The sequence below is a fragment of the Fragaria vesca genome, linkage group LG3 (assembly GCF_000184155.1).
Source record: "Fragaria vesca subsp. vesca linkage group LG3, FraVesHawaii_1.0, whole genome shotgun sequence".
NCBI classification, from domain to species: Eukaryota; Viridiplantae; Streptophyta; class Magnoliopsida; order Rosales; family Rosaceae; genus Fragaria; species Fragaria vesca.
In genome coordinates this window covers 15,678,737-15,694,961 of record NC_020493.1, presented here as the reverse complement: position 1 = coordinate 15,694,961, position 16,225 = coordinate 15,678,737, and the positions used below count along the sequence as shown (strand labels likewise).

General features: G+C 37.6%; 1 protein-coding gene across 1 annotated transcript in view; it reads right to left on the bottom strand.

Moving 5' to 3' along the window:
* The window catches only part of LOC101314264 (beta-(1,2)-xylosyltransferase-like), a 10,682-nt gene extending 2,498 nt beyond the window's left edge, over nt 1-8,184 (bottom strand). The window contains exons 1-3 of the mRNA XM_004295808.1: nt 7,784-8,184; nt 5,283-5,481; nt 5,144-5,207 (exon numbers count right to left, since the gene is read on the bottom strand). Coding sequence (XP_004295856.1) covers nt 5,144-5,207; nt 5,283-5,481; nt 7,784-8,184 — 664 coding nt within the window. The remainder of the gene's footprint in view (nt 1-5,143; nt 5,208-5,282; nt 5,482-7,783) is intronic.
* Between the last annotated feature and the right edge of the window lie 8,041 nt (nt 8,185-16,225).

Below are 16,225 nucleotides of genomic sequence, written 5' to 3'. Positions count from 1 at the left end.
CTCTCTCTCTCTCTCTCTCTCTCTCTCTCTCTCTCTCTGCTTCTGTCTCTGTCAGAAATGGAGTCTTTTCGGAATTCTGGGGTGTTGTGTTTGGGGAGGAAGGAGAAGAATTGCAGCAGTCAAAGTACCTGTGAGGCTGTGACTTGGCAATAAGAGTTTAACGCGTGGTAAGGCAGCTCAGTTACGTTTACCAGTACCAAAAATAGTAAAATTAGTAACCCGTATAGATAGGTCATAAAGTATTCGAACTAAAATCCACAGGTATCCCTTACGAGTTAGGTTTCAAAAGCTATATTGTCAGGAATTTATCATACTAGTTAGGAGTTGGGTTTCATTCATGAGAAAATCTTCGGTGCGGCCAACGCACCACGTGGCTGGTGCGACTAGCCACTCACATACGAACATGTGGTTTTTTTTCCTATGTCAACTCTGCTCCTGAAAAAAGGAAGAAGAGGAAATCGGATTCCTATATCCGATCAAATCACCAGGTTGGCTCCAATCAAAACCAAACCACCTCTTCTACCTTTGCGCGTCCATCGTCATCAAACTGGTCACCCTAAACCTGCAACCACCTTCGACCCTGAGCACTACTACCCGCCGCCATCTTGTCTTGCAGAAACCCACCGCCTCAGAGCCCTGCAAATCTCACATTCATTAAGCCGTGCAAAACCCGCTGCCATGAAACCAGCCGATCCCGTCGCCGGCAAACCAATTGGAACAAAAACCCCCACATCAATTCTCAGAGTAGTCCTTTGTTCCAATTCATCGATCGCATCTGGGTATTTTAGAATTTCAGAGAAGAAGAAAAAAAATTATGTGTTGGGTTTGATTTCGATTTGGAGTAGATCGAACTGGCGGTGGGATAGAGGGAGACTGAGAGAGGAGATGGTGTAATTGATTGGGGAGATAGTCAGAACCTGTTATTGCTGGTTTGGTTTTGATCGGAGAACACAAATCCATTTTTGCTTTTTTTTTCTTCTCAGCGGAGAGATGAGGTGGTAAAAAGGGACAAATGTCAATATGTGAATGGAGGGTCGCACCAACCACGTGGTGCGTTTGCCCCATGTAAGAATTTCTCTTCATTCATATAGCGTTTGATATTATATTCAAACTATGAAAACCTAATTAAAGCTAGATGTTTAAACCTAATTAGAGGTTTCTTCACCAGTAGTCCCCTAACTATAGGGCACCTACCAATGTGATACCCAAACTTTTATTCATATCAATGTAGTACCTGAACTTTACTTCTGCTATTAAAGAAGTACCTATGTTAAGATTTTTAGTTATTCTGTTAACATAAGGAGTAAAAATGTTTTTTTTTTCTTTTTTTTCTTAATCTTACCTTACTTTATGAAACTAAGATCTTTCATCCTAAGAACTAGCTTTCAACATGCCAACATTTCACCTAACGACCTCCTATCTAATTGGTTACTAATTATGGCGAAATCACTGTTATCTATTAACATGAAAAAAAAAACTTAGTTCATAAAAGCAAAGTATTAACAAGACACTAAGCAAACAACCTAACTATGCATATAACAACTAAATATATATTTTTGTGACGTATTAAGGAGCACAAGATAGAGTTTATTTAATTCAACATAAATACAAATACAAAACCTAGAGCCTCGCGCTCAGGTAAACAGCTAAAAAGTTGTTTAGTTATTCATACTTATAATTACAAGATAAACATTTACTTGTAAAATAAAAACACTCTATACCAGATGATTACAACACACAACACTCTCTTATTCTCACACTATACTACAAGAACTGTATTCTGGTTATCTTACTTCTTGAGAAAGATTGAGAGAACTTCGAACTTCTATCTCAAGTTTCTGATGCTTTCCTATTGACGCCTAAGGCTCTTTATATAGGGAGCAAACTCCAAACTAAAATTAAAACTCTCCTATACTAAGTGGACGACAAAGGAATATTATCCTGATAACTTTACTTTTGAAAAAGTAAAGTCTCTTGTCTTCTTGCGTCGGTAGTCACTCACTTCTTATCAGAAGGAAAACCTTTCTTTTCTTGATGCGTCGGTGACCGTTCATCCTACTATCCTATTTGTGAGATTGTGATATTCTCCTTTGTCGTATCCTGCTGACGAATTTGGCCCACTGTATTCCCATTCACGTGTTGTGTCATCTTCTTCAATATCGAGATTTGAGTCATAGGGATAAGGAATCTTATACTTCTCATTCGTCTCGATCTTTTCTAGCCAATAGTAGCTAGTGTGCAATCAACCTCATTTCTCATAAGAGCCGTGAAAAAATCACAATTCTCTGGAGGTGGATGATTATAGCAAGTGATCATTATCTTTTCTCCACTTGCTAGAAAACTTGAATCATAATCCCTTAGGACCACATTTTTGATACTCATACTAGCCATAGCCTTCATCCAAGGGATGCTCTAATTTGGTCTACCATTGTCAGTTGCAACAGCTGGTTTTTGAATTGGACTCTGTATTAACCTGACATAATGATATGGAGAAATATAATTTATCTTTCCATCACCATTGTCCACTATGGAGGAGTTGATATGAATTTTAACCTTAGGATACATCCATCAGGTCTGATATTCTTGACGGCTTCAGATATTATATTCTGGAGACCCTTCAATCCTCATTAGTTTTTGTCTAAAGGTTAAGAACAAAACCATTTTCCACAAGCCATAACTTGTGTTTATAAGGATGCTCTGCTTGAACATCCACCAAATATCTCCCATAATATGGGCCAGGAACTGCTGATAACATATGTGGAAGGGCGTCTTTACTTTCAAAACCTCCTAAGAGATTATGGAAGCTGTACCATTCAGATTCTTTTAGCGCTAGAATAGGGACTTTAACACTTTCAGGATTTTCAAGGTATGAAACCTTGGAGTTTTCCGCTGGAACACATTTATCCTTTGTATGGAGTCCATACAATTCTTATGTTAATGCCTTAAGGGTTTGAAGCAAGTGAGCTTCATTTTCCTTGTAGAACACATGTAGAATATTATCCATAATAATCTTCTGCTTAAAGACCAATAACCTATCTGTCCTGAATACTGGCTGATCATGAATAACCTTCTTCCTAGTAACTACAGGTAGTTTATTTGCCCCAAAAGGGGCTCTTCTGCTTTTTGGCAAAGCAGCAGCCATAAACGGGCTTGACATGCCTTTACCGTCTGCCGTTTGAGATGGCTAGCGATCTTTTACCCTGAGATCGGTTAGTTGAGGCTATACCTTTAGGATACAGCAAGAACTCCTTTGCAAGCTTTTCCTCTTCGTTGGATGCACCAGATCGACCTTCATCTTATAGTATGTGTTTAGAATTGTCTGAATGCTCATCCCAACCATAATTCGGTTTTGGCTTGATTCTTTCAGAAGAGTGACTTGACTTTGTAGCTCCATAAGATACAATGTATTGATAACCTGGTCCGTCATGGAGAGGTCCTACGGTTTTATCACCGCTCTTATATATTTCCCAAAGACTCTTATCTTCAGATTCAGGTGTTCGGTTTCTTGGATTGTGACCTTCTCTCTCAAACATCGTCATTTCTCTTATAAGAGCGACATGCAGATAATTCTTGTCACCTGCAACTATTTCAACATCATATTTATATTAAGTTAAAAACATCTATCATCTCAAAACTCTTCCTCTATCAGCAACATCAGTTAATTTGTAGGTGTTGAAATTTTTTTACTCTCTTATTATCAGTTCTAACTACAAATTTATTTCCTAAGAATGCCTCAGCACCCTTAATGCTTTTAATTAAGGCAAAGACTTTCTTGTCTCTAGTGGAATAGTTTAACTTTGCTGTGTTAAACTTTCCTGAAAGAAATTTACAAATCTTTTCATGATTGGTATCGGGAGCAACAACTAAAGCAACTCCTGCCCAGTAATAATCATTTGCATCAGATAATCAGATCTCCTACTTCAGGCAACTGTAAAGGAGGAAGGTTTTTTGTTAATTCTTTGATTTTTTTGACAGTATTACTGTCATCTTCTGTGAATGACCATTTCTTTTTGGAAAAATAGTCCAAACAGTGTCTCACAATTTGAAGAAGCAAAGCTTTGGTATCTCACATTCTATAAACTTTAAAACAGTAACTCACGTTCTTACCTCGATAAAAGTTTGGTATCTAGAACTGTTAGCTCCGTTAAAAAAATTAACGGCAACCATTTTTATTCATAAAATGACCAATATACCCTTGAGTTTTTGTTTTAGTTATTCTTTTTATATAATAAAAAGAGAAATTAGTCATAACGGTACCTCATTTTTATTATAAAAAAAATGAAATATATATTTAGAGAAAAAATAATGAATTAAAATATGAAGAGATGAAAAATACCCATAAAAAATGGCCGGCTGACAGTTACCCTATTGGAGGTTACGACTAAAAATACTAAAATTGGGTCTACCGTTCTGTTGTTTTCAAAACTTGAAGTACCAAAGTTTATGAGCAAGAAAAGATAAGGTACCATTATGAATTTTTTATATTTTTTATTATTATATAAAATGAAAAACAAAAGTAAAAAATGAAGGGTAAATTGGTCATTTTATGAATAAAAATGGCTGCCTTCAGTCTTTTTAACGAAGTTAATGGTTCTAGATACCAAACTTTGGTCGAGGTAAGAGCGTGAGATACTGCTTTGAAGTTTTCTGAAGATGAGATACCAAAGTTTTGCTTCTTTAAAATGTGAGACACTGTTTAGACAATTTCTTTTTCTTTTTAGAACTTGTTTTTGGAGAGAGAAGTGCAGTGAAGCCACGGACTTGAGGAATAAAGTCTCTCGCAAAATTAACAACTCCTAAAAATTTTTGCAGAGATTTTGCATCTGGAATTCTGTCTGGAAAGTGGCTAATTTTCTTGACAACATGTTCTTGGAGACGAATCTCTCCATCCTTAACATGAATGCCCAGGAAATCAATTTCTCCCTTTATGAGGTGAATCTTTTTCTGTCCAACGATGATTCCCTCATGGACAATAAGTTTACACACTTGTTCTAAGTGCTTTAAATGCTCATTCATAGTTCTGAAGAAGACAAGAATGTCATTTGTATAAACTATGCAAAAATCTGAGTAGGGCTTGAAGATATTATCCATTTTCCTTTGGAAAATAGGCAGGGCTTGCTTAAGGCCAAATGGCATAACTAACCATTCATAATGCCTTGAGGAGTTCCAAAAGCCGTTACAGCAATGGAATCTGGATGCATTTTATCCTGTCAGAAGCCTGATTTTGCATCAAACTTGGAGAATATTTTTGCTCCTTTAAGCCTGTTGTTGAGGACTCTCACCTGAGCTATTTGACCGTCTTTAACGGTCTTTTTGTTTACATCCTTGTAATCAATTACCATCCTAGCTTTTTCTCTCAGTTGTTCAGCATGATTTCTCACCAAGAATACCGGAGCATGATGAGGACTATTTGAAGACATGATTAACATCTTTTCAAGTAGCTCTTGGATCTGATTTTCCATCTCTTTCCTATCTTTTTCCCTATAATGAGGGATGGCCTTAACATAACAGATAGCATTTGCATCATGCGTTTTTAGCTAACAATATATTGGGGCTCTTTCCTAGAACAACTGAGGATCTTCACTGATTACTGGTTTCAGCAATTTTTCTATTTCTGAGAGAGTCGGGATTTTCTTTTGTTCTATCTTGTTAGCATATACTTTTAAGTTATGCTTTCTGATATATTCTTCCTCTCCATCAGAACTCTCATTGTCAGAAATTTGATATTCAGAATTTTCCTTTGGTTATGAGTCTTCTGAACTCGTTGCTTTGTTTACCAATATTTCACTATGACCTTTAAGCTGGTCTTGTAATAGTAAAACTGGCTTATAATCACCACTATTCGCTGACGACTTCTGATATTGATATGTAAATCCTTTACCTGTAACGCGCACCGCGTCTGTTAATCGAGATTCCCAATAGAATTTTCGATTTTTCTCAAACCCATTTATTTGTGGTGTTTGAGTTACTCTTTGTTGAAGAAGGAAGTCATTTCCAATCAACAAATTAGCGCTTTGGCCTTCATACTACCAAAGAACCTTAATATAAAATTTCCTCCTCCTAAGGAAATTTTCACATTTCGGGCCATAGTGTCCAAGACTATTTCTTTCTCTTCCATTGCAATTCCAATTACTGATCTTGGAGATTTTTCCCAATATTCTTTAGGGATTGCATATCTTTTAGCAAGAGTGTATCCTGAACCACTATCTACAAATGCATGTAGATGATACCTATTCTTGTAATTGGGAAACTTCAATTCTATAGTAATATAATTGCTATATATGCTTGTCTGGATTTACTTTACTTGCTCTTGCTCTCCTGAAGCATCAAGTAATTCTATGAAATGACTGACACTCCTCAAATTAGTTTCTTTGATGGACGACTCAAGAGATTCTTTTATTTCTTTGTTTTGGCTAAATGAAGTCACTAACTTCATCTTTTTATATCTTCTTCAAGGTTCTTTTCTTGTTCTTGTTTATGGAATACATTATATTCCTTTTCTACCAGGATATATGAGCATCATTATCTTTGGTTTTTCTTCTTAGTTCTACAACGAAACATTCTCGATGATAAGTTTCTCCTATACTTTCACAAAACATTAGGATTGTATTATTATCATCACATTTGCAATAGTCACATGTAAATTTTCCCTGATTGGGATGGAAGGTACTGATAATATCAGAGGTTTCTCCCTTCCAATTTTGTATCTGTAATAAAAATATGGGATATCGCCCTATTTTCTTCTTCTTCTTCAGAACTTTCTAAAATACTTCCCGTTCACTTTTTGATGGGTACTCAAGAAAATATATTGATTCATTCTCTTCATCAGAAAATGCGACTTCAAAGCCTTTTAGATTAGCTTATTCTATTGCTTCATCATATTCAGCAATTAAGGTTTTAGAAGACCTCTTGTCTTTTTTAGGACACTCATTTGCATAATATCCTTCTGCCTTGCAAAGCTAACATCTACACTTCTTTACCTCTCAAGAGGAAGAATTTGTCTTCTTTTTCTTCTTAAAAAATCTCTTTCTAGGAGAAGATTTTTCTTTCTTATATTTAGAACTCTTTCTGAACTTATACTTCTTTTTATAAGCAAATTTTCCACCTTGCTTGCTGCCAGATAACTTCTTTCTGTATTTTCTTTCTTTAGGAATATGACATCCCCACTGTGTTGGTGTATCCAGTATCTTTGGACACATATTTTCAACTCCCCTGAGTTGCTTTTTTGCAGTTTTGGATATCTTTTTTCTGTACATTGCTTTCTTAGGAGATATCTAACTCTTTCTGCTATTCCTCCTACAGTAAAATACTTAAGGGGGTTTTCTTCTAAAGATTGTGCAACTGTGTCATTCTAGGGTTCTGGCAATTTTCTATAATATATTATGACGAGTTCGTCATTTTCAATGTCTCCAATAGTGTAGTAGTAGTTTTGGAATTCATTGGTATATTCCTAAAAAAACCTCATGTTACAAATACTCAATTTTTGAATATTTGTTTTGGCCCGTTCTTTAGATTGCTCGCTATGCCCAGTGACATCTCCATATAATTGTGCATAAATAGACATTGCAAAATCTAAAGGACTATTAGTCTGAGCTAACTTGACTGCCCAATCAACCCATTTCAAACTTTTCTTAAATGACTGATACCATTTATGGATTATTCCAGTTAAGGTTGACTCATAATATGCATGAGCATCCTCGTAGGCATATTTTGATAACACTAGAGCTTGAGTTAACTTTAAACTAGCAACCCAGTTATCTATTGTCTTTCTTTTATCTCCTACCTGGTGTAAATCCAGATAAACTCCTCGTTCGGATACTGACTGTCCCCATTTAGGTTCGGTAGAGATATACTTCTGAGAACTTCGCTCTCCATTCCTTCCTGTAGGAGTTTGTTCTTTTGGAAGCTTGATATTTTTTCTTGAATGATCTTGGTCGGATTGTTTGTAATATTTTGCACTATGGTATGACCACCTTCTACAGGAGCCTGTCTTTCACATTCTCCTGTATCCATGGAGGATGATGTATTTGGCTCTTCTTTTGCTGCTTGATAGGGGATAATCTTCCTCTTATTCTTTCCAGGTTGAATTTGAGAAACCTTATTCATGATTTTCTCCAATTCTTTTATGGATTCACAAGTCTCAGCTTGTGCATACAATCCTTTTAGTTCATCTGCTCTAAACATTTTCATAGGTCTTTAAGTGTCTTCTTCTTCAAAAAATTCTTCATGAAAAATCGATTTGGTTTTAGAGGAGCTAGCTTCTTCATAGCAAATGAATGCCTATGAAACTATAAGCTTATTTTTCCTCTCATGTCTTCATAAATTGAAGCATTGGTACTTTCAAGCTGCTTAACATGAGGGGTCAGATTCCATTCTTTTGGGAATGTTACTTGCCAATTTGTGGCATGTTTTTGCTGATAATTATTTTTTGGGTTGGTTAGAACAGATGTAGTAATCTTAGGGCTATTTAGAAACCTGGTATATATTGGGAGTTACATTTGATAATCTATTGCTAGTTTCATCATTCCTTTCTTCATAGAAATCCCATCTATCTTAATTCTCAGTCTTAGACAGTGAGCAGCATCTCTGAGATGCGTTGTGAAGTTTGAAAACATATTGAAATATGCAACTTGGTTACAGAAGGAAGCTTCTACTGTTCCTAATAGACTTTTCTTAAAATCTGTTATTCTATCATCTTGTAAGACACATAGAACAGAACAGTCAATTTCATCTCTAGCTAATAGTTTTATTCCTACTTGGACTGCTCCAATATGCATATAGAAATATTTTTTCTGGAAAACTTCACTTACTTCCTTTGGAGTTATTAATCTGATGTCTGTTTCCCCACCTATGGCTGGAACAGTTAATTATAGTATCTTGAATCTGTGACAATCCATAATGAAAGATATTTTCTTATAGATCTCATTGAATTTAAATCTAAAAGCAGATGCTTCTCGCACACTAGATTTGATTTCATTATTCTCAAATTCTTGAGCGTTTATTAGTTGTACCGGAACTGTGTTCCTTTTACTGAGGATACTGCTCAGCATTTTCACATCTCTCTTTGTTGTGGATTTTGATGTTTTCGATGTTTTCCATTCAAGTAGCTTTGGTTCACTAAACCTTAGTCTACTTTCTCCCATTGGTGGAGGTGGAGAATGTATGACAATTTTACTAGCTACATTTTGAGCTAGCGATTCTTCATTGATCTTCTCATAACTTTCTTCTTCTTTCATTTTTTCTACAATCTTTTGTAGATTTGAAATCTTGCTATGTAACTCTCAAAATTGAATTTCGAGGTCGGTACCTATCTCTATCTCTTGGAGATAAGTGATATTATAATTCTGCTGATAAATTATTGCTTCCACATTTTCAGCAAGTTTTTCTATATGACGACAAAAGCTTACAGCTTTAACATCTTCCTGTTTTACATTTAGATCTACTCATTGGTTCATCGTATCTAGGAAATAAGAGTTTCTAAAGCTTTTTAGGTTTTCCTGTGTATTTCTTAGTTCCGCTGCTTGCTGATGAATATTGTTTGTAAGATTCTCAGTGCAGATTAATTTCTTTTCAATATCTATCAAATATTGTTTTTCTTTGAGATAATCTAGCTTGATTTCAAGCCTAGCAATTTTTGAATTTATTTCCTCAGGTTGATTAATCCTTAGATTAAATCTCTCGAGTTGTTCTGTTACCTTTTCAGAGGTTTTATCCCCAAAGAAATGATCTAGGAACTCGATTAAGCTTGGTCTTGCTGGATCAAGCTTTTCTACTCTGATCTCTTTCTGGACATGAATATGCTCGTCATAGAGAGTATTTAATACTCTACAAGTGTATTCACTGGAGTATTGAATATGCCTTGTATGAAAGCATACTTCCTACTTATCATTTCCCTTTGTAGTACAATAGGACTGATAACTTATAAGTTTAGATTCTCTTTTGTTTGTCAAGAGAAGCCAACTTTGTGGCATAAGCCTGTTTTTTTACCTGTTTTGAGCAAAGCAGGCTCTGATACTAGCTAGGGGGATCTAACCGATGCTCAAATAATCAAGAGGTTTTTGATCGTCTTCGAACGTTTCTTTGAGAATTTTGACCTCTTCTTCTATTTGATAGATCCTTTTATGGATCTGATAGATAATATCCCAATAATTTTTTGTACTTCTATGAAGCTTAGATCAAAATTCTTTTAGTTTTCTTAATTTTTCTCTTTCTTCTTGCAATTCTTTATAAAATTGTCTAACTTCTGATATGTAATCTAACTTTGTACAAATTGATTCTCCAATTGATGATGCAAATTAACTGTTTACCTTTGAGTAAAAAGGATATATTTATATATTTGCATTATGGTAAATAATTCAAAATCATAGGCCCACCATTCTCGGTCAAATTTTATTATTGAACATAAACTAATAAATTACACACATAAATAAAAGAGAAAATTATATTTTGGTTTTTTAGGACTTGCTTTAATAGAATACTCTTTACATTTAATAGAATATTCTTTGATTTTAGACGGAGACCCTTTGTATCGATCACATTGATACTTTTTAAAGTTTGGTATCACATTGATACGTTTTAAAGTTTGGGTATCATCTCAGCCTTGGTAGTATAGTTTAGGTATTCCTGCTGAATTTTCCTCTTAAAGCTATGAAAAAGAAACATAGCGACTAGCACTTTAGGCAGAAAATTAAGTTTTTAATACAAGGATTTAATGTAAATACACAAGGTATAAGCTTAGATTGGACTAACATAAAGTCGTGGACCAAATTTAGACCTAAGTAGCCTAAAACAGAATGCGTCCAGCCCAAGGCCCAACCAAAGAGTGACCCGTAAATTAACATATGCTCGCCTCCACCATCACCGACTTGCAGCGTTGTTGACCAAACTGTTGAAACCCACCGTTGCGACGAATCACGCCAACCCACCACCACCACTATTTGGTTAGAATCGCCTAGCCACGCACCTCATATTCTCCACAGAAACTTGAGCTACATTGTCATAAAAAATCAGCCCAGATCTGTCAAGACACGTTGTCGGAGCCACGCACCTCAAGATTCCATACAAAAACTTGAGCCATAATGTCATCAGCATTCAGCCTAGATCCACCTAGATACGTCGCTGACAGCCATCAAGCCCCAGACGAAAGTCCCAACCCTACACAAGCCAACACCATAACACGTTTGCTACAAGGGATTGTCTAACTCAAGTCAGGCTTATTCTACCATATGTCTAACCCATGTTTGGTGACAACATGACTAAAAAATAGCACCCTGCAAACACCAGCAAAGCAATGAAACACAAAGCCAACAACCCAACCTGCAAAACCAACCTCCAATTTGTATTCTATACCGAAAGAGAAGAAAAATTTGACAGACCAATAATCCCCACTTTGATAAACCTCCACTCTGCTATATTGATGCCCTTAATATGCCTCTCAACCTCGATATGACATAAATCTATTTGCTTCTTCTGCTTCTAGTTTTATGAAATAAAAAACCCAGGTACAATTCGACCTTCATTATCAACCTTCAAATTTCGACATCCCCAAATTCATGAACCCACCTCAACCTTCGAATTTCGACCCGATTTTGGTTCCAAACTCCTATCTTCCTCCTCCTCATCAATTTCTTTATCTCTCAATGTAATACCTTAGATTTTCACATCAATTTTCCTTGTATTATTCCCATAATTAATGAAGGATTATTTATGGAAAATTCTTTAGTTTGTGCGAAGTTGAAGTTTCGGGAATAAATTTTAAGGTGTTTTGACTTTTAAGAGGCCAAAAGTTGTTTTTATTTTCCGTAAGTTATCTTCGAAAACTTCCTTCTTGAAAGTTGTAGAGTTTGGCGATACGAGTTCGTAGACATGCAGCACGCGTAAATCGGATATTGTATGAGAAAGTTATGGTCAGAGGAATTTAGTTTCCAGTTTTGGAAAGAGTATAAGTAGAAAAATGTGTGGGAGTTATTTTTTGGGAACCCTAAGTCAGCTCTCTCTTCTCTATCTCCTGCTCCCAAGTTCACCCGCACACCAAACTTTGACCGGAGCTAGCTCCGCCGTCCGGCCACCATATAGATCGCCACCGGTCTCATTCGACTCCCACAGGTGCCCTCTAAGAGGCTGGGTAGTTGCTGCTCGGTGTAGCTCGCCGAAATCGGAGCCCCTTTGCCGGAAAAGGAGCTGCTGCATTTCCGATCGGAACCGCTGTATACGGCGGCGACGAGGGGCAACCCTAGGTGAGTTTTGATCCTCTCCTCCTCTTGGTAGTGGCTAGGCATAGATTGAATCAAGTTTTGAGGTTTTTTAGCCAGGATTTGCAGGTTTTGAAGTTTGATTCGGGTTGGTGTTTCAGGGAACTTTCCGGCCGTTTCTGGTCAAAATTGGTTGAAACCTCAGGTATTAAAGTTGTTCATCTTACTTCAAGCTTCAACTTTGCTGTTGAGAGTTTCCCCAAATTGTGAAGTTGGGGGTGGCGCGTGGGGCTCACTTGCCGCCGCCTGTGGCGGCTCGTGGGAGAGCGTCCGGGTAGTGTGAGAGCTTTGGTTGCTGTGTTGGCTAGTCCTTGTAGTTGCTAGTATGTTGATTAGATTTTTGCATCTTAGGTGCTAAGTTGTTCATGGTGTTCATTAGGTCGGAAACTTAGGAAGTTTGATCTTGGAGATAGTATGGTTGTTGTTGAGTGTCCAATGACCTTGGGAGGTCTTGGAAGAAGGATTGCCCTTCTTGGGGCAACCTTTAAGTTATGGGTACTTTGATCCTCGTTGTGAATTTTACTAAGGTTTTTAATTGTGTAATTTTAGGTGATTTGTGAAATTGTGAGTTGGCTTGCTCTTGTATTTTGCGGAAACGCAGCGGGATATTGAGGTCAGTAAATCTCACCAAGGTTTACTTTTGAACCAAATTTTATTATGGTCATGTGATGATGATAATGATTATGATGTTGAATTTAATATTTTGCTATTATTTGTTTTTACAAATATATGAGCTTGATCGCCAATGGCTCATAAGTAAGATAAAACAAGTTTTCCTTTTATGTTATCTTGAGGTTCATGTGATCATGATTTTATTGATTATTCTTGTGGAATATCTATATTTGTTCATGTAAATATATCTATGTGGAAAGATATAATCTATGATGTGATCTTGTGTTGTTGATGATGATGTTGTGATATTGTGATTGTTGGATAAATAGCCAAGCCAGGTTCCAAGCCTTTAATCAGGTGATTGGTTACAGTTAAGATGCTATTATTATTTTGTGTTTTGATATTAGACAATCAAACCGGGTTCCAAGCCTTTGGCCGGGTGATTGGTTACGGTTAGGAATAGAGCTCTAGTCCGTCTGTCGGTGTAGGTCATAGGAGATACCTTATGGTATCTGGGACCCATGGGTACACAATTTGTTGTTGTAGGTTATGAGGGGTATTTAATAATACCTGAGACTCATGGGTACATGTTATTTGAAAAAGTGTTGGAATTGTGGATATTGATATAAATTGCTCTTGTAATATAATTGGTTGTTGGAGGTTTTGTGTTTTTTTTTTTTTTTTTTTAGAATTACTCATACGGGCTTTTTAGCTTACCGGGTTTGTTGTTTACAACTCGATGCACCAATTCTTGGTGTAAGGGTTAGACCTATAGGTGAGGATCAGTAGGGTTGAGGTGGAGGCTTAGTGGCAGGGTTTTTTGCTGGGTTTTGCTGTACACTGTATATTTTTATGTTTGGGGTAGACATTATTAAAACTCATGTGAGTGTTTTCATTTTCTTGATTTTCAAGTTTATGTAAACAAGGAAATGTAATATTTAACTTAGTATTGAGTTGTGTGACATTTACTTTTCCACATTGAGTTTTAGTTTCTTTGAAGTTTGTTTAAAACAGGTTTTGGGATTTTAATATTTTAAGGTATATCATGCCCAAATTTTTGAAAAATTATCTTTCGAAAATTGGGGTGTGACAGTTTGATATCAGAGCGAGGGTTACATATTTGGTGATAATCAATACTTTGGAGTGAAAGCCCGACTGCAGCGGATCACCATCATAAGCTCTTCGGTATAATATGTCATTAGGTATGTGAAGGGTTAGGTGTCGCCTCTAGGTCAATAGGATGTCAAAGTAGAGAGTACTTTGTTAGTGGGATTTTGAATCTTTGTGTTCCATCTTGAGTTAGTGCCTTGGTTAATAAATGTCGCATTTGACTTATACTTTGGTTTAAGTTTTATGCATGAGTTAACCAAGGTTTACTTACTTCTTAGGTGATGGATCCTCAGCGAGGGAGAGCTAGAGGCCGAGGTAGGGCTAGAGGGGCCGATAGAGCCAAAGGGGCCGATAGAGCCAAAGGGGCAGGTGGGGCCAGAGGCAGAGGTAGGGCTCCACCTATGGATGATTTCTTTGAGGAGGAGGTGGTGTTGGAGGTGCCAATGCCAGTTGTGGTAGATGATGGTCTACGTTTGGCCAGGCTGGCTCAGGGTGTCATCAGGTTAGGAGCGCCTTCCTTTCTTGGAGGTACAGACTACCTCGTAGCTGTTTATTGGATAGAGGGCATCGAGACATACTTCACCATGATCACGTGTACGGAGATTGAGAAGATGTGTATTGCTACGTTTCTTCTCAAGGATGAGGCACGGGTATGGTGGAGCGGGGTAGAGAGATCTCGAGATGTGACCGCCTTGACTTGGAAGGGGTTTGTTCAGCACTTTCGAGAGAAGTATTTTCCTGATACAGTGAGGGAGCAGTTGGAGCTTGAGTTCATAACTCTGGTGTAGGGCTTGATGAGTGTCAGGGATTATGAGGCCCAGTTTTCTCAGCTGTATCATTTTGCTAGAGAGATGGATGCAGTAGATCTGGCACAGAAGTTCATTCGGGGTTTGAGGCATGAGCTCCGGAAATTGGTGACTTCCCACCGATTTGCTACTCTGGTAGAAGCGGTTGAGAGTGTCCTTGCAGTTGAGCAAGAGGAGGCCATGCATGAGACTGAGAGGCAGAGAGATGTTCAAGGGAAGGGTAAGGCCCTGGCAGGGAGTAGCAGTTCGGGGGACCACAGAGGTGGTTATGGGAAGAGGTGACAGACTCATCAGCTGGCTCCAACTAGAGCAGCAGCTGCAGCTATTAGGGCTCCACCTATTAGGCAGACAGCACCCTTGAAGTGTTTCAATTGTGGTGAGCCGAGCCACTTCTCTTTGGCATGCACGAAGCCTAGGAGGCAGGGATGCTTCAGTTGTGGGCAGGTAGGCCATTTTGCCAGGGATTGCACCCGACCTCAAGCTGGAGGGCAGGGTATTCAGCAGAGACAATTACTTCCAGCACCAGCCAGAGTGTATGCCATTGGTCAACGTGGTGCAGGAGTGGGATGTACCATTCTTGTTTATGATCTGCTTACTACAGTTTTGTTTGATACGGGGGCAACCCATTCCTTCATATCTAGCTCGGTGGTGAGGGCATTAGGCTTGACTCCAACTCCGCTTACTAGATCTTTGTGTGTTTCTTCGCCTCTCGGTGTCTCTATTGAGCTTGGCACTTTGTATAAAGCATGTCCTATAGTGATTAGTGGTAGAGAGTTCCTTGCTTCTCTGATTGTGATTCCAGACCGCTCCTATGTTGTGATTTTGGGAGTGAATTGGCTAAGGCCAAATCATGCTTTGATTGATTGTTTTGATATGGTGGTGTCATTCCACATTCCTGGACAGCTGAGCTTTCGCTATCGTTGTCATAGGTCGGACACGATCATGTAGGAAGGAGTGTTGGCACACATAGAGGCTACCGGTAGTACCGTGGGTATTGCGGATATTGCAGTAGTCTCTGAGTTTAGTGATGTGTTCTAGGAGATTCCAGGGTTACCTTGTCACACCCCAACTCAGATATGTTAAGAAAATATGGTTCTTTTCTGAGTAAAGATGTGAATAACTTCAACTTATCAAGGATAAGAAAACCTTGGACAAGTAAAAGTTATATAAGAACCCTTGAATCAGAGGTAACTTAATGAAGGAGTAAACTTTATTTCATAAATATTGTTCTTACAGCAAACAGGAAAGAAAGCTTATAAACTAAGCTTTATTACACAAATAGAAATTTAAAAAAAACAGCAAGCCATAGTTTACTCCTCCTAGACTTCATCCCTTCTAGGTATTAAGTTTTTATCCCTCAAAGAGTAACATCTGCACAAATTCATAAAGGGGGTGGAGCCATAAACTCAGTAGAGCAAATCTCATGTCATTTCAATAAACAAATAG